The 18,337-nt window shown below is 46.8% G+C and overlaps 1 protein-coding gene across 2 annotated transcripts in view; it reads right to left on the reverse strand.

Annotated features, from left to right (window-relative positions):
- LOC310778516 (glutaminase kidney isoform, mitochondrial-like) overlaps window positions 1-18,337 on the reverse strand; it is a 75,796-nt gene that overhangs the window by 19,946 nt on the left and 37,513 nt on the right. For both annotated transcript variants that reach the window (XR_014552776.1, XM_083638966.1), the window contains exons 8-12: window positions 13,392-13,424; window positions 11,968-12,026; window positions 4,195-4,261; window positions 3,629-3,679; window positions 1,111-1,287 (exon numbers count right to left, since the gene is read on the reverse strand). Coding sequence is in view for 1 of the 2 variants with exons in the window: in XM_083638966.1 (XP_083495092.1) it covers window positions 1,111-1,287; window positions 3,629-3,679; window positions 4,195-4,261; window positions 11,968-12,026; window positions 13,392-13,424 (387 nt within the window). In the remaining variant the exon portion in view is untranslated. The remainder of the gene's footprint in view (window positions 1-1,110; window positions 1,288-3,628; window positions 3,680-4,194; window positions 4,262-11,967; window positions 12,027-13,391; window positions 13,425-18,337) is intronic.

Below are 18,337 nucleotides of genomic sequence, written 5' to 3' on the forward strand. Positions count from 1 at the left end.
CATAGGGATTTTGGACTGTGCATCAAAATGGAACAGATGCTATTCTATGACATACAAAATGCCAACCTGTGCTTAAAGTCCCTGGAAACCAGAAATATTTTATTATTATTTAGCATTTTGAGTTCATCACATCACAGGAGCCTATGTTTATAAGCCACCAGCCAAATTTGAACGATGATGAACGTCGCAAAGTATATAAATTTAGGTTTGACAGTCTGGCAAAAGTAATGAGAATTAATTATTTTTTAGAGTGTATTTTCTCCCGCGGAATGTGTGGGCGTGTCCCATCTGCAGCAGCCTCCGAGAGAGAGAGCGCGAGACAGAGGGGGGGAGGGAAACGGAGAAAGAGAGAAAGAGAGATCGACACACACACACCGTGCGTGTGTGTGTGTGTGTGTGTGTGTGTGTGTGTGTGTGTGTGTGTGTTCGTTGCTCGGAGAGGGACTCTTGCTGCGACTGCACAGCGTGTGTGTGTGTGTGTGTATGTGTGAGTAACCTCGCGTCACCAGGCTGTGTGTCTCTCTGTGCTCTCTCTCACACGAGAGGAGAGAGAGAGAGAGAGAGAGAGAGAGAGGAGAGGAGAGGAGAGAGAGAGAGAGAGAGAGGAGAGGAGAGAGAGAGGAGAGGGAGAGAGAGAGAGCAGCATAGCGCTCGGCACAGAGTGGGAGGCAGACGGACACTGAGGGAGCCCTGTCACTGGGGGCAAAGAACGGACAAAAGGAGGGCAGATTGCGCACGTGTACAAAGGTTATATAGAGCTTATGACGTCATAAGCTCCTGCATTTTAGCACCTCGCGCACTGCTCTCTTCAACGAGGAAGTATCTTGTAGAATCTTGTAGAAAAGTGTCGATTTTAAGGCTTTGGGTTGAAAGTAATGTATAATAAATTCGGAGGCAGACAATTACTAACATAAGACCCTAAATAACATAGTTAGAACGTTTTTGTGGATTTTGGTTTCCAGGGACTTTAAGGAACTGTCAAACCCAGGTGAACACCACAAGCTTACATGCTACAACACAAGACCTTTTAATGTAGTGGATGTGTCCTGTTTTATCAAATAAAAATAACACAGTGACATGGTGCCTGGTGACATGGTGCATTCAACTCACATGGAAGGCGAACTGTCCCGAGAAGTCGTACATGCCACAGGAGTGCATGAGACTCAGGGTGTCCCTCACCGCCTCGGGGCTCAGCACACGCTCGCCCGTGATTGGACAGAAACCGCCGTTAGCCAGAGTGGCTGCCATGACACTGGCGCTCTCGCAGGTCACCTCAATGGAACATAGCTGGAGGGCCACACAAAAACAAAACACATTTGTGTAATTTCTATCACATCTCTCTGCCTACATTTTCAAGATTCAAGATTCACTTTAATAGCCGCAGTAAGTGATCAGATTACAAACGAGGAATTTATTTGACTGAGTCTTTTAAAGTGACATAAGATGGGGGTCAGGGTGGGGGGAGGTAGGATAATGCCCGTGGGAAGACCCCGGCCCGTTACTGAGCGGGTAAGGCTCGGTGTGCCCGGTTGTGTGTGTGTGTGTGTGTGTGTGTGTGTGTGTGTGTGGGGGGGGGGGGGGGGGGGGGGGGGGGGCGATAAAGTCCTGTCTTTGGGCTTTCTTTCCTCCTCTTTCGTCCTGATGCAGCTCTTTACTGCCTAAAAGCTGTACAAGGCAACTGTGCATGTTGGCAGCAAGAGGTAATAACCATTTGAGTAATTTGAACTTCAGTAAACAGCATACAGAAACATTTAGGAAAGATTGGATTTCATTTAAAGGGCAAATCAACACTAAATCACAGGAGGTGGGAGCGTGGTTGCATTGCTCTCTTATGGGTTTAAGCTTTCAAATACTGTATGTTGCAGCTCTGGCCACATCCTAATCAGTGACATCAAATCAGTTATGTTGCCTTTGACAGCTGATGGAAGAAATCTGATTTGATATGATCTGACTGGGCTGTGGCCAGAAGTGCAACATGTCTTCAAGTTTAAACCCACAGAGAGCAGTGCAGCAGCAACCTTCTGCCCTTTGTGATTTAGTGTTGATTTACTCAAGTTCTGATTTGTTACTTTTTGATCTGTTACTTAGATGTTCTGACAGTGACCAAACCCGAGGCCAGAATTGATCTAATCTCAGATGGGATGGGACATCATTATCTGATGCAGTCCTGTACTGTGATGTGGGCTGATAAGATGGGCGTGTTTTCACATCAAAGTCTTGCCTAACGCAGCTTTAATGATACCAAGGAGGAGGAGGAAAATGTAGCTACAGTACTGCTGCTACAGCACACACTCCTCCTCCATGCTGTGCTAACAGCATGTAGGAGCTCAGCAGTTAGTCATGAAACAGATTTATGACGTGCCAGCCAGGCGCCTTGTCCATGCACGCAACAGTGACATCAGCATAGTTATCCCGTCCCACACACTCAGGGGGGAGGGGGGCACAAACGGAAAGGTCAAGAGTGACATAAGCTGGTGAAAATGACAGTAGGGGGTGCGGGTGGGAGGGAGGAAGATAAGAGACAAAAGAAGAAAGAATAAGGGGCACTTTACACGAGGACGGTTTCCTATGGAAACGGAGAATTATTGTATCGTTAGTGCCTCCCGTTAAGACGGCGACGGCGAATTCGCGCTTAGGAAACGACACATTTTAAAACCACCCTCCAGAGTGAAATTCTTGGTGACGCTCCCCGCTGAGCGCTCCATGTAATCACTTTGGAACGGCACATTTCAGAAACTCTGATGTGCCTGCACAGGCGACACACGCGATGCCGTGCGCGAGTTGGCAACCAAATACAACGTCAGTATGAATGAAGTTTGGCAACACTCAGAATTAAGCTACAATGCGGCCAACTTCAGTTACATGTTCATAGCGTTACTGCTGCGAGGAGCCGATGGCTGTACCCGGTCGGCATTTAACGTTAGTTACAAAAGCAGTCGACAGTGTTTTCTCACTGCCAGTAGCAATATGGTGACAGATCACAGTCAGCGCTCCCGGTCCTCGCTGCTCGTTAAAGATTTCCAATAGGCGTTATTCTGATAAACTGGTCACATATATGTTACATTCTCACCCGACAAATATTAAAACTTTAACAGTTTGGGGGTTTTTTTTAGCCTGAAAAAAGCTTTTTGGCAAGTCTAAATGACTGCGGAAAGTGTACTCTACTTCCGCGTTTAAAGCGAAATTACGTCATGCAGTAAGCGTCCTTGTATGGGCAAAGAATAAGGTGATCACACTGCCACCTAGCGACCTGGCATGTACATTATGGCGTTTTAAAAATCCAACAGCGCTCATGTAAACAGGGAGAAGGTGTGAAGGAAAAGGTGTGAAGGAAACGCTATTGTGTCGTTTCTTTCAGAAACTGTCCTCGTGTAAAGGGCCCCTAAATGTGAAAGAAAGAGAGGGAATCTCTAGAGAAGAGGACAGCTGCAGTACAGAGGGATACAAAAACAGAGAGTTTATAAAAGAGTGTGATGGTGATAGAAAGAAAGGAAGACAGGATTAAATGGGTAGAGAAGCAGGAGCACGACCGAGCAAATTGACAGCAGTCCGGTCTGACGAAGCGGGAAAACAATATTGTCTCGTTAAAAATGAAAGATTTGGAAGCTGAAAATTGCACTGCACTCACTTGAAAGTAGAAGTCCAGGACGGACGTCATGTCCGTCCCCTCAGGGAAACACTGTAAGGGGACAGGAAGTAACAGAAGAGTCAAGAATAAATCAACAGCTCTGTCACACAATGAATAAAACCGTAAAGTACATTTGCCCCAGAAAAACATCCAAGAAATTCAGTCAGATGCAAGAGAGGCAGAAAAAGAGATTTAAAAAAGGATACTGCTATGGAAAGGTAAAAAGCAGTAACTATTTCTTGTGCGTTTTCATGACTCAAGTTTACATTTCAATTGAACAAAAAGTAGACCCATAGGTGTTTCTAAACAATAGTATCCACATCTGTACAAACAATACTTTTCTCAGGACAGCAGATAATAATGATGATGAAATAATTTAATTCCCCCCTCACTATCTATGGTGCAGCCCTTTACAGTAGCTTTGAAGAGCAGAAGGGAGAGAGAGTGACAGAAGAGAGAGAGAAAGAGAGACCATAAGTGTGAGTGTGTGTGAGAGAGTGAGAGTGAGAGTGAGAGTAAGAGAGAGAGAGAGACAGAGAGAGAGAGAAGGCTCTCTAAAGTCGGACCTTCTTTTCTTTCAGGTAGTAGCCGATAGCAAAATTCCTGTCTCCTGACTCACGCTCCGACTGGAATCTGTCGCACAAAGAGCAGACCACACCCCGTTAGGAAGGACATTTCTGCCGTGTGTGTGTGTGTGTGTGTGTGTGGAGGAAGGGTGGTGGGGGGGGGGGGGGGGGGGGGGGGGGGGGTGTTGTGTTGGAATGCCATTACCCCACCCCCTCATGTGTACAGTACAACCAGGCCACTTATGCAATCATGCGATGACACGGTTATCAGCAGCACCAGCACTGATTTGTTTCTAGTAAATATCAATCAAATGTATGGCCATCATCAGGCCCGGGTCTACGATAGTGCAAAATGCATACATTGCACCCTCAGTTTAATATTTTGCACCCTTAGTTGAAATTTGAATAATAAGCCTAAATAATATAATAAATAACAATAACAATGACAAGATAGATAGATAGATAGATAATTTATCTAATTAATTAACTTACGCTATTTGCCAGTAATTAAATAACGGTTTAACCAATTGACAGTCACTCAACAATGTTGAAATTGCTTGGGAGAGATCCTTTATTATTGATTTGGATGAGGGTTGGTTTACTCTGAACAGATTCGAAAACTGAACTGAACAAACTGAATTTCAAAATTGTGTTGTTTATGTCGAACCCCCGAATAGTGTTTTTACTCTGAACTCTATTTTTGGTGAATAACATCTGGTGTGGTTGACTATTTGGACTTGCCTCTAAAGCAGGGGTGGGCAACTATTTTTGATGGGGGGCCACATGAGAAACCCAGATTGTTGCTGGGGGCCGAACATATATTGTCATGCCGTAACCCATGGATGGGCAACTTTGATGATAGAGAGGGGTACAAAAAATCTCCTCGCTACCAGGTTTTGCTGAGGGCCAAACGGCGCCAGCGCTAAAAATTTGGGGCATTTGAAGCCAGGTTTAGAGGAATAACTCATTTTAAATTACCGTAACAGTTGTGATGTCATTATTCAGTCTTAACCACCAATATTTGATCCTTTTCTCACTCACTCCTATGTCACCACCTGCTCTCAGGGCTTGAAATAAACTTTTTTGACCACCTGCCAATATGGCTGCTAGATTTTAAAGTTACCAGCCAATTAGAATTTCCACTAGACGAAATGTTTTTCTTGAAATAAACCAGAATATGAGTGGGTTAATTTAAACATAAGTATCAGTAAGTGGCCCGGGATTCTCAAAGCCTGTGTTGAGGGTCACACAAACAAAAATGCACTCTTGAAGCTAAATAAATCCAAAACCAATTAGTTATTTATTTAAATTTCTACTTCAATGTAGCCTTTTAGTCATAAAGATTATTGAAAGATATTCCATATTCCAGACTGAAATGCTATAACAGAAGTGGAGTATTGGCCAGAATGAACATTTGGACACTTATTCAGTGGGTATCTTGCATGTTGCGTTCAGGTGCACTGGGTTTTTTTTGCAATTCCATCACGGGCCACACAGATGGCGCCTGAGGGCCGTATTTTGCCCATGTGTGCTCTAAAGGATTTTATTTTGTGAGTGGTTCTATTTCATCCCTGCTGACCGCCAGAGGCGGTGCTTAAGCACTGAATATTCCCCTTCGCGCATGCGCAGTTCGAGTATTGTATACCAACAATGTCACCTGTGACCCCCTGGATGACCGGACCGAGGTTATATCTTCCGGTGTCATCAGGGATCATTTCCTTTTCAACTTCTCGCGCGCAGAGTGCTTTTGAAAGCATTACGAGATACTTCATATTAAAACGTACATTCCGTTGCTAGTAGTTCCGCGGCCGTTGTTGGTCGGAGCAGCGAACGTTCGCCCTCCAGGAGCTGCGACGGAAATATCTTCCTCGTATGAGAGGAGTTATTTTTTGTTCAGGTGGACGCTGCGGCGTTCTTTCGCCGGTAAGGCAGTGTTTTCCACTTCCCTCTCCGGACAAGGTGAGGTGACTTCATAATTGTTTGCAAAGCTGTATCTTCAACGATACCTACTGCTGCAGACTTGCCGGTGAGTGTTGCGTTGCGCAGCCTCCTCCCGGCATTACAAGTGTGGGGGTTGCGTTAGCGCTTCCCGGTTGTTATTGGTTATCGTTATTGTTATGTAACTTGAATAAACCTCTGTTGGGGAAGGCTGCGTGCGCGCTCCCTCTTCCCAGCATATGGCCTCATTTTGTCATTAACGTTATAGCTTCAGCGCTATGATGAGTGTTTTTTCGTTGTAAGAGTGGTTAAAAGAAAAGAAAAAGAAAAAAAAAGAAAAAAAAAATAGCCTCTGCTGGTGTAGGCAGCGTACGCGCTCCCTTCCCCCAGTATATGGTCTCATTCTGTTCACTAACGTTATAGCGTCAGCGCTGTGAGTAGTGTTTTCATTTTGAATGAGTTTAGATGTTGTTTTGTTTGGTATAACCACTGCTAGTGACAGTAATATTAATTAATATATATATTAATTAATTACATTGTGTGTATATATATATACTGTGTAGGAGTAAGCCTCTGCTGCCTGCTGGTATAGGCAGCGTACGCGCTCCCTCCCCCCAGCATACAGCATCTACAGTAGGGACCAGTTGCGTCCGCGCTCTGGGCTAACTGTGAAGGGTGTGCATTAGACGGTGTGGCGGTGTTACTAACTGGTGCCACCATGATGGATAATGCACATTATTGCACATCCTGTGAGGCTCCTCTGCAGCCAGAGGATGGCCATGATCTCTGCCCCGCGTGCCTTGGTCCTGTGCACCTGAGGGAGGCACTGTCGGACAATCCATGCATGAACTGCAGCTACATGCCTAGGGCAGTTAGGGCTGTCAGACTGGCAGAGCTGGAACACCCAATGGGCGAAGGTGACATCCCCCCATCGGGCCAAGTGTCTCCGCTCCAACGTAGGAGCTCTAAGCGTCTGGCTGAGGCCGCTGCGGGTGGACCCTCCAAGAAAAAGACGAAGTCTGACCGCAGTGGGCTGTCATCAAAGGTGGAGCAGCTGTCCGCTGAGCTGGCCCAGATGAGGTCCATGCTCATGGCTCACCAGCCTGGTGTCCCTTCAGAGCCGGCGCTTGCCCCAGAGGAGGATACACTCTCCCTGGCAGCTTCTGCGACTCACTTTCGTGATTATGGGGAAGACTCATTGGATGGGGTCTCCCGGGCCTCAGGGCCGGGCTCCCATTCCTCCGCTCACAGTTCGCTGGCTGAGACGGAGGACCACCCCATGCGTACGGTCATGCGCAGGGCGCTAGATCACCTACGCATGGACATACCGCAGCAAGCGGAATCGGCTCCTGCAAGCGCCTTCTTCAGGCGCAGGCCAGCCTCCACTGCCTTTGAGGTCCCTCACTCAGTGGACTACATAAGGGAGTTGCAGGCCTGTTGGAGGGACACTGGAGCTTGCTCCCGTCTCTCTGCTGATGGTCGAACCCTGGCAGCCATGCACGACACGGCAAGAGTTGGCCTGGATCATATGCCAGCTATGGAGCCTGCCATCGCATCCCTCATTGTTTCCCCCGATGAGGCTCTGCGAAGGGATGCTAGGTGCCCCCGACCCCAGTGTCGGATGACTGACGACCTTCTCACAAGGGCTTATGGTGCGGGAGCTCGGGCCGGTCGTATAGGCAACTCCCTGTCACACCTCATGCTCGCCCTCTCTGCTTCACTACAGGAGGGCAATGTGAATGCTGACTCCGTGGCCTTCTGTGATGCGTCACTGGAGGCGTTCGGCCTTATGTCCAGGGAAATTGGACGGATGATGTCCATCCTGGTCCAAACTCGTCGCCAAGTCTGGCTTTCACAGTCTAATTTGACTGAGGCGTCGAGGAGGACTCTCCGTAGCCTCCCAGTGGAGCCAGGAGAGATGTTCGGGTCAGCGGCACAGGAAGCGCTGGAACGAACCATCCAGGCTGGGCAGACCAGGCAGCAGCTGGCAGGTCTTCGCCGTATGCCTCCGCCCACCAGGCCCAGGGGCCCCTCGGCTGCTCCCCGAGCCCGCTTTCCACCACCAGAGCACATCAGTAGCCGTCGTGAACCTCAGCAGTACACGCAGAGGCGGGGCCGTGACTTTCGGCCCTCCAATCGGCCTCGGGCCCCGGATCCTGTCCGTCCCCCCTTCAGGGCCCCTAGGGGCCGGCGGGGCGGACATTGAAGCCGCGGGGCCGGCTGTCGGATATTTTTTCCATCAGCAGCTCAGGTACTGGGCTGCTCATGCTTCAGACCCGTGGGTGGTTGCCACCTTAACCCACGGGTACAAGCTTCAATTCCGACGCCGGCCCCCAACATCCAGCCGGGTCAAAATTACCATCATAAACGACCCGGTGAAAGCCATAGCCTTAGACCAGGAGTTGGCTGCCCTCCTGGCCAAGGGCGCCATCGAGGCTGTAGACCCTCTGTCGCACCCCAGGGGGTTCTACTCGACATACTTCCTCGTGCCGAAAAAGACTGGCGGGTTTCGTCCAGTCTTGGACCTGAGGGAACTCAACAAGTTCATGAAGGTCATGCCCTTCCATATGTTGACCACGGCAGACGTTCTGCGAACTGTAGCCCGTGGAGAGTGGTTCACATCCATAGACCTGAAAGACGCTTATTTTCATGTCCCCATTGCCCATCAACACCGGCAGTTTCTGCGCTTTGCCTATCGAGGCCACCACTGGCAGTTCAGGGTGCTGCCATTCGGGCTCTCTCTCTCCCCACGGGTGTTCACGAGATGTGTGGCAGCGGCGCTTGCACCTCTGCAGTCTCAGGGCATGAAGGTCCTTCCGTACCTAGACGACTGGCTGGTCTGCGCACCATCCCGAGCTCAAGTGGCCCAAGATACAGGGTGCCTCCTGTCCCACGTGTCCCACCTAGGACTCAAGGTAAATATGGAAAAGAGTTGTCTAGAACCATCTCAGACCACAACCTTCATTGGGTTAGCATTAAACACTGTTACTATGACAGCCTGTCCGTCCCCACACCGTGTGGACGACATCCTACGCCTTCTTCCCTTGTTCCAAAGGGGAAGACTGTTGCCCTATGTCACGTTTCTTCGGCTCTTGGGCAAACTGACATCCATCGCAGCTGTTGTTCCGCTGGGCTTGCTGTCGCTGCGCCCCCTGCAGAGGTGGCTGAACGGCTTCCGCTTGGACGCCAAGCGGCACAGACACAGAAAGGTCAGAGTGGCACAGCAGTGTCTCCTCGCCCTAGCCCCGTGGAGGGACGGGGCCTATATGGCAAGGGGGGTCCCTATGGGCTCCATCCCGTCCCGCAGGGAGACTGTCACCACAGATGCCTGCCCCGCAGGATGGGGTGCAGTGTGGCAGAGCAGGACGGCTCGCGGGCAGTGGTCTGGGGAAGACCGCGCCGGACACATCAATGTGCTGGAGCTGCGAGCAGTGCACCTAGCTCTCAAGAAATTCCTGCCATACCTGAGAGGCAGGCACGTCCTCATTCGGTCAGACAACACCTCGACCGTCTATCATATAAACCATCAGGGGGGAACCAAGTCTGCACGGCTGCTGCAAGTGTCAAGGGACCTCCTGACATGGGCGGCCCCCCGCCTGATCAGCCTACGGGCAATATATCTACCGGGAGAGCAGAACCACTTGGCAGACTTCCTCTCCCGTCAAAAGCCTCCATCAGGGGAGTGGTGCCTCAACCCAGAGGTGGTGCACACAGTCTGGAGCCGCTTCGGCAGAGCAGAGGTGGACCTCTTCGCCTCAGAGGTGTCGACTCACTGCCCTCTATGGTTCTCCTTAGCGGAGACAACCAGCCCTCTGGGCCAGGATGCACTGGCTCATCCTTGGCCAGAGGGTCTTCTATATGCCTTCCCACCGCTTCCTCTGATTCGGCTAGTACTTCAGAGAGTTCTTCAGGAGGGGCACAGGATTCTGTTGGTGGCCCCCTTCTGGCCAGGGAGGACATGGTTCCCTTTGCTGCACAGACTCTGTCGCAGCGCTCCATGGCGCCTCCCCGACAGGAGAGATCTCCTGTCCCAACTGGAAGGTCAGATCTGGCATCCCAATCCCCAACGCCTCCAGCTGTGCGTTTGGCTGCTGGAGGGCCCGAACCACTACTCAGCAGCTGTGTAGACCCTGTCAGGCATACTATAATGAATGCAAGGGCGCCATCCACTCGTCTGCAGTACGACAACAGATGGAAGCTGTTTTACAACTGGTGTATGGGTCGGAGCGAGGACCCAGTACATTGTTCTGTGCCTACTATCCTTGAGTTCCTGCAGTCCCTCCTGGACAAAGGCCGGGCTCCTGCTACTCTGAAGGTGTACATAGCGGCAATATCGTGTCGACATGCCAGAGTCGACAATGGCACAGTGGGGAGCCACAGTCTGGTGTCCCTCTTCCTGAAGGGGGCTCAGAGGTTGCATCCTCCAAGAGCCCCGAGAATCCCGGCATGGGACCTTCCCCTGGTGCTGGATGCTCTAGGCAGGCCTCCCTTTGAGCCCTTGGCACAGGCGGAGCTAAAGTGGGTGTCATGCAAGACTGCATTCCTCCTGGCCATTACCTGAGCAAAGCGGGTCAGTGAGCTGCACGCCCTGTCTGTCAGTGTCTCATGTCTGAGGTGGAACTCAGATGGCTCGGGGGTCACTCTGTGGCCAAACACAGCATTCCTCCCTAAGGTGCTGTCGCACTCACACCTCAACCAGCCAATACGGCTTGCACGATTTGACCCCCCACCAGGAGAGAGGGGGGACAAGCGGGAACTGCTGTGCCCAGTGCGGGCCCTAAGAGCCTATATTACAGCTACCATGTGCATTCGACAGTCAGAACAGCTCTTCCTCTGTTATGGTGGCCCTAACAAAGGTTGCGCTCTCTCCAAACAGCGTCTGTCCCACTGGATTGTGGACGCTATCAGCTATGCCTATGGGGCGAGTAACCGCCTCCTGCCATCCGGCGTGAGGGGCCATTCTACCAGGAGTGTCTCCACATCATGGGCTGCCCTGAGAGGGGTATCCCTGGGGGACATATGTGCTGCTGCCTCATGGGCGTCACCAGACACTTTCTCCAGGTTCTACCGGGTGAATGTTGCCACTCCCCATCCACTGGGCGTGGTCCTGGTGCCAGAATCCTCTGATTCTACTCATTGAGGTGGGTACTCAGGATTCCTCGTGACTTTGCTGGTATAAGTCATTCAGTGCTTAAGCACCGCCTCTGGCGGTCAGCAGGGATGAAATAGAACGAAAGTTACGTATGTAACTACGGTTCTATGAATCCCGAATGACCGCCAGAGCGCTCTGTCACTCAGAATCCTCGTGTGCTCGCGAGAAGTTTCTGTAGGAAATGATCCCTGATGACACCGGAAGATATAACCTCGGTCCGGTCATCCAGGGGGTCACAGGTGACATTGTTGGTATACAATACTCGAACTGCGCATGCGCGAAGGGGAATATTCAGTGCTTAAGCACCGCCTCTGGCGGTCATTCGGGATTCATAGAACCGTAGTTACATACGTAACTTTCGTTTTCATTGTACCTCCAATTGAACTGGAACTTACTAGTGTCTGCATTATCGCTCTGATTGCTTTGATTATATGTGCACCCCCACTAATTTTAGATGCACCTTAAGTAATCTTGTTCTGGAACCGGGCCTGGCCATCATACAGCATGAAAACAATGAAAAGGGTGACAGAGAGTTTTTGTCTTGTCGCAGTATGTGACAAGATGACTGGCACCAAAATCATCTCTGTCTCCGCTTTGGATAATTGCGTAACATACTGCTAAGCAATTACGCAAACATTATTCAAAGCATGAGGATAGCAATAGTCCAGTAGAGAGAGACTTACGTGGCATTGCTGAAACCCACGTACTCATTTCCGGCCATCTTGTTCAGAAAGTTCATGACCTGGAAGCAAAGCAGCAGTCGCTTAAAAGAGAGTTACAAGAACAGCAGTCCATACTAAGAGCTAATATGATTGGCTTGTACTTTGGACAGTGGGTCAAATAGTATTTGCGAATTTAAGATAAACTTTACTAGTCCCTGAGGGGGAAACAGTGGACAGAGCAAGAGCCCTGCTGCTCACAGTAAAAATATCAAGACAAAAATAATCACATCAATATATTATACAAGCATAAATATATAAAAATATGGGTTCAGAAAAAGTTCATGTTACACTATCACCATGCATGCAGTCTCCTTCACACTAACACACACATTCACTACATTCACACATCATACAACAGTGGTTCTCCAACTTTGTGGGGCTTCAGGACCCCCTTTCCCTGATTTCTGAACCCAAGTACCCCCTTCACCCAACTACAACCTTTGCTTAGAAAACTGCAAGAGAAAACTATAGCATATGATCCAATGAATGAATGATAACCCACCTTTTGAAGAATATAACATTACAAAATTTCATTTATTTTCATGATTTATTCTTACATTTTTCCATGTCCCCCTTTCTCTCAAGTACCCCTGTAGTACCTTCATGTACCCCTAGGGGTATGTGTACCCAGTTTGGGAACCACTGTACATACAACTAAAAGGCAAATTTAATGTTTGCTGTTCACTAATTTAATTGACAATGATACCAAGGAGAACTTGTGTATATTCAAATACATTTTATTGTTTGATTTAGCCTATTTTGTTGTTGTTTTTTATTATGTTTTTTCCGATTTCCCACCCATTTTCTCCCCAATTGTACTTGGCCAATTTTTCCCTCTGCTGCCCTAGTCGCTGCTCCACCCTCTGCCAATCTGGGGAGAGCCAAGACTAGCACCATGCTTCCTTCGAGACATGAGCAGTAACCAGCCACTTCTTTTCACCGGACAGCGGGAGCTTCACCGGTAAGATGTAGCACGTGGGAGGATCACGCTATTCCCACCAGTTCCCCTCCGCACCAAACAGGCACCCCGACCGACCAGTGGAGGCACTAGTGCAGCGACCAGGACAAATACTCTCAATCCGGCTTCCCCCGCAGACACCAGCCAACCTGTATGGACGCCCGACCAAGCCAGAGGTAACAGGAGGATGCGAACCTGCGGCCCTCGCGTTAGTAGGCAGGGAATTTACCGCTACACTACCCGGACGCCCTGCCAGATGGGTTTTTGACAAAACAAATGCCTTAAAGTTCAAACAATCGCAGCACAGAACACTTTTCTGACTCCTGAATGCAGTGTACCCGGCCCGTCTCGTAATATATGAAGTTAAAACAAGACTTTAAAGTATTTGCAACTACTCTTTGACCCAGCTCTGACTTTGAATACTTACATAGTCAAATTTCTCTGCGTTGCTTGCACCTTGCTGAGGGAAATAAAAAGGGAAAAAGCATTAATAGAGTTCATTCAACAAGTGACGCTGCAGAGGAAAAATAAAAGCATCATGATAGTATCCCTAAAATGATAATGCTATTACAGACTAATTAGATCTACAGAATTAGCAGATTTGTATAGATTTGCATTCAAGCTGTGTAAAAATCACATGAGCTGTGGTTATGATTACACACTACAAACTAAGATTGGCTTGTGCAAAAGGAGGGAAGTCTTTTGGAGTGAAGAAAGGGAGATTTAGTAGACTTATGCATTACTGTAGTTGAGCCAATTTAAGATCAACACGTCTAACCATTACATCTCAGTATACAAGCTTATTTTCTTTTCTTTTTTTTGCGAATCAAATCATTGTTTCACTTTTCCAGATTAAAGAGATCCAGTATACAGACATAATTTTAAATCCTTTGGGAGCAAAACGTAGATTTGTAGCTTTATTGCTGGAGTATTTCTATATCATGAGAGATGTGGGTGTTTGCAAGAAAGTTTGTATTATGGGTTACCATAATGTAGGCAAATGTGTGTTACGTGTTTGTAGATGTGCATGTGTGTGTGTGTGTGTGTGTGTGTGTGTTATGCGCTCGCTGCTTGTTTTTAGGCCAACACGTGTCATGTCATGTGTGCAGTGAGATCAGCTTGCTGGACGGCCTGGCATCCAAAACAGAGGGAGGGAGAGGGGGGGGGGGGAGGGAGGGAGGAAGGGCTGATAAGGGAAGGAACTGTCTTCCTCTGAGAATGTAATTCATTCCTTGTAGCCCAGTGTACATGTTCCATATCATATCACAAACTTACTGATGTCTATTCCCAAAAACAACAAGAAAAGGAAAATGGACACACATGCACATTTACAGTGCTGCCAGCTAAAAAATAGCGAGCAAATGAGGTTTTGGATGGATTTGAATGTATTAAGCTATTGCTACATGTATGACTGACAGTACATTTAGAGGTTCTACAGTTTACTGTGCAGAAGAAAAAACAAGTGACACTGATGGAGGTGTTAAAGAGTCACTAAATGGGGTTTCTACAGAGCTGGTTGGAGGAGAGAGAGAGAGGGGGAGGAGGGGGAGACGGGGAGGAGATAGATATGGAAAAGGAAGAAAAAATTACCAACGTCATTTGACCTGCAGCAGCAGTCATTATTTCCCACAGTTCCTAAGTCTGGAAAATATGCAACAACATACAAAAACAGCAACATGTAGCCTTCAAGCACCATGTAACAACAGTTTGGGGTTTGACCCGCCCGCGTGCCGCCACACATGCCATAGATAGCTCCCACAGGGGGGTTCAAAGGCTAGTCTGACCAACAGCTTGACATTGTGCTTAAATATAAAAATCAAAAACACATTGATACACTGGTGACAATGATGAGTGGATGGGGGCAGAGACATACATTACAGTTCTGACAAATGACAGGTTATGTCTTTGAACTTTTTTCTGCGGGTGACTGATGACTTTGTGTATACAAGTGACTCCTATGTCACACGGCACACCTGTTTTCACTGTCTACTGCAGCATATCTCTCCATATCCATTATGGCTGTTAGAATGACAGTGGTCAGCAACCAGTTTGACCTGTCTAATGTCAATCAATCAATCAATACAACTACTGTCAGATGCCAACTGGTATAGGGGCTGAACAGTGGTGGATTGCCTGCAGTGTGCTAGTGAAAATTTGATTTATTGAGATTTCTGTAAGAGTGGGGCAAAGGCACAGATAATAAAATAAAATAAAGCTGAAATCCAGGATCCCCCCCCCTATATTTCTCTGCTTTGATGTTCAGAGTACAACCAAACAACCGCATATGTAATTTATTAATTACAGTATATTATCAGTTAAATCATCAGAGAAAGTCTAGCAGCCAGCATGGCTCGCCAGTAACCAGTTACTTCCCACTCTAGTCATTATTAAAATTGTTTCCCTGGCCAGGTCATTTAACTTCTGTAACACCAACATTAGGCAATATATGCTTACTTCTTGTATAATATAATATAATATAATATAATATAATATAATGGCTTGTGATGGTGTAAATATTGTGACATTAACATTAACAAAAATTGATTTTAGTCTAAGTTCTTTGGGTTGGCTAGAAGAATGCTACTGTAGCTAGCTGCACTCAAAAATGTCAGTAGTAGTCTATGGTAATACTGCCAAGTGGTATTGTGCAACCTGACTCTGGTTCAGCTGATAAAGCAACTATTTATTACTGGAAAAGGTCCAGGATTCCAGCTTCAAATGCCAGGAAGTAATAAACCAGGCTACACAGGCTGTGTTACAATATGTACCAGTGTAGATGGCTTTTTCATTGATAACAGCAGCATGGAGTCAAAGTTCCCTCAATTATAGTATTGTAATATTAACGTGGCCATCGTTCATCAAATAAAGACAAACTGTTCCATACTCCTTCCAGCAATCACATCGTCTAATACTGAAACTGAAATTCAGTATACATTTCTGACTCAACTCAACTCATAATCCAAGATATTAATACTGAAACCATCATATGGGAACCTGACTGATGCCCACTTTCATTATTAGTTATATAGTACTGCAGAAATAAAGCGTAAATGCGTTTTTTCCTTTTTTTTCTTTTTTTACATGATTTTCAGAAAACGTTTCAAAAGTCATAAAAGTAGTCCTCGTTTGTGAAGATTATCCTGCTGAAGACAAAATTCCACTCCCATAAGCTTGTGTTAACCACAGACCTTAGTTATTTCACGCATTTAACCGAAATCCCCATTCTAAAATCCCATAGCCTTTTCCCCTTACGAACCAGCATGGCAGTGCATTTTGGGTAAGCCAACAGCCTCATTCATTCAAGTATCTGTATGACTGGCTGTTTGAGACTCAGTCATTCCAATGCGATAACATTGTGTTTTGAAGTCAGTTTGTTGGCAGTCTCTCCCTGTCCTGACATGCTCTCATCCCACCAAAACAAACCCTGAGCACCATGTGACCTAAACCCAGGTGTCAGATGATTTCTGCACATGATTAGAAAGAAGACAGACGCCTGCTGTTTTGATGTTCCTCAGTGGATCATTTATTACACTCAACTGCCTCATCAGTCATCATGTTGTCTAACAGTGCTGGGGGGAAGTTACTTTTAAAAGTAATTATTATTTTTACTTTATTACTTAGCTTAAAAAGTAACTAGTCGTGTTACAACAATACTATTTAGTCAAAGTAACTCTGTTAGAGAACTTTTGTGTTACTTCAAAGACATGCCGCAGCATTACCGTTTTCTACTACCGGTATATTTCAGGCAAAATGAACTGAAACAATGAACATTCAATTTTTAAAAAGTAAGCTATAATGAATTGAAAGAATTGAAAATCAAATGCATTAAGTTACTACTTACCCCCAAAAAATAAGTAACTTGAGTACTTTAACATGTTGCTTTGTTACCTCCAACAATGTTGCTCAATTTTCCACTACAGGATATCGACTCGGGTGCAGGTGTCTCTCTCTTTTCTTTTTAACGTCAGCTCGCCTTGTGTATCTAAACCCGCTCAGGATTTAGGAAGTGCAACTCATTGCTTGACTTAATAAAAGACTACCATCATCACAAAGCAGATGCACTTGCATTGTAGTGACTAAGGGAGAGTCATACAGTCTCTGGTTGGTGAGTGATTGGATAAATGTTTGCTGTAATGCCACAACAACAGCAGCATTTCTGATGCCATGAATGGATGTCATCATGCTCTATCAAGCCTAGACATTTCACATCATGTGGTTTGGTCCAAACAATCTTCCCAGAGGGAAGCAATTGGTTTGCAGATGAATGTGAATGTCTCTGAAGGTTTCCTCTCTTGAACATGTGGGAAAATGCGCTCAAGTTAAACAAGGATATATGTGCATGGTGATGCAATGCACAAGAAGTACAGGTGGAAAAAAAAAAAACTAAATCAAACAAGAGAATGGGACTCTGACAACATGTGGACACCGACAACATACGTGTACGTGTCCCGGGCCCTGAGTCTTGTGACAGTGGTCCTCTTTTGGCGCGGGTTGCTTGCTACAGTAACTACTGTAAAGTGTAAGAGGTCAAATCTAGAGCAAACAAGCCACATACTTCAACGTTCTCTTCATGCATACTGTGGATGATTTGGCACTTGCAAACAATTCCACCTCCAAGCATTTCTATTCTACCACATTGTTTCTTAGAATGAAACCAATGGGAATGAACTGACGATGACAATAACCTAATAAGATGATAACAGTTGAGAGTCTAGGTGGCTGTGGTGAAAATCTCAGCCCAGCAGATTCATCTCCAGAAAAAGCTGTGGCTAAGCAGAAATCTTTTAGTCGACCTTTTTGTAGCAATACATAAAAAAGCTCCACACTGTAGCAAGTCTAAACTTCATAATGCAGCAAAGTAAACCCCCGAAATGTTAAAGCTGATTCCAGGATATTTAAAAACAAAGATCGACATTAGAGTTTCATGGCTTTTGAAAAACAATAGAGCTGGCACACAAAAGGTGTCAGTCAGCTCTTTTGTGTGTGTGTGTGTGTGTGTGTGTGTGTGTGTGTGTGTGTGTGTGTGTGTGTGTGTGTGTGTGTGTGTGTGTGTGCGTGTATGTGTGTGTGTGTGTGTGTGTGTGTGTGTGGGGTGAGCGCAAATAATCGAACAGTGAACTGAACATTAACAATTAACCTTAAGACTGAATATTAACAGAAAGGCTAACAGAGGGGAACGATGCCTTTGTGACAACCGCTATCTACATGATATAGTGTACCGGTAGATGGCATTTAAGCCAGGCCTACTCTTAGCGGTGACGGGTTAACCTGTTAGCTGCAATGTGGTTGTCGATTTGTTGGATAGTGAACAATTCATTTGAGTGACTTATGCCTACCCCACACTACAGGATAATTTGCAAGATTATGGCCAAG

The sequence above is a fragment of the Poromitra crassiceps genome (genome assembly GCF_964638095.1).
Source record: "Poromitra crassiceps genome assembly, chromosome: 6".
NCBI classification, from domain to species: domain Eukaryota; kingdom Metazoa; phylum Chordata; class Actinopteri; order Beryciformes; family Melamphaidae; genus Poromitra; species Poromitra crassiceps.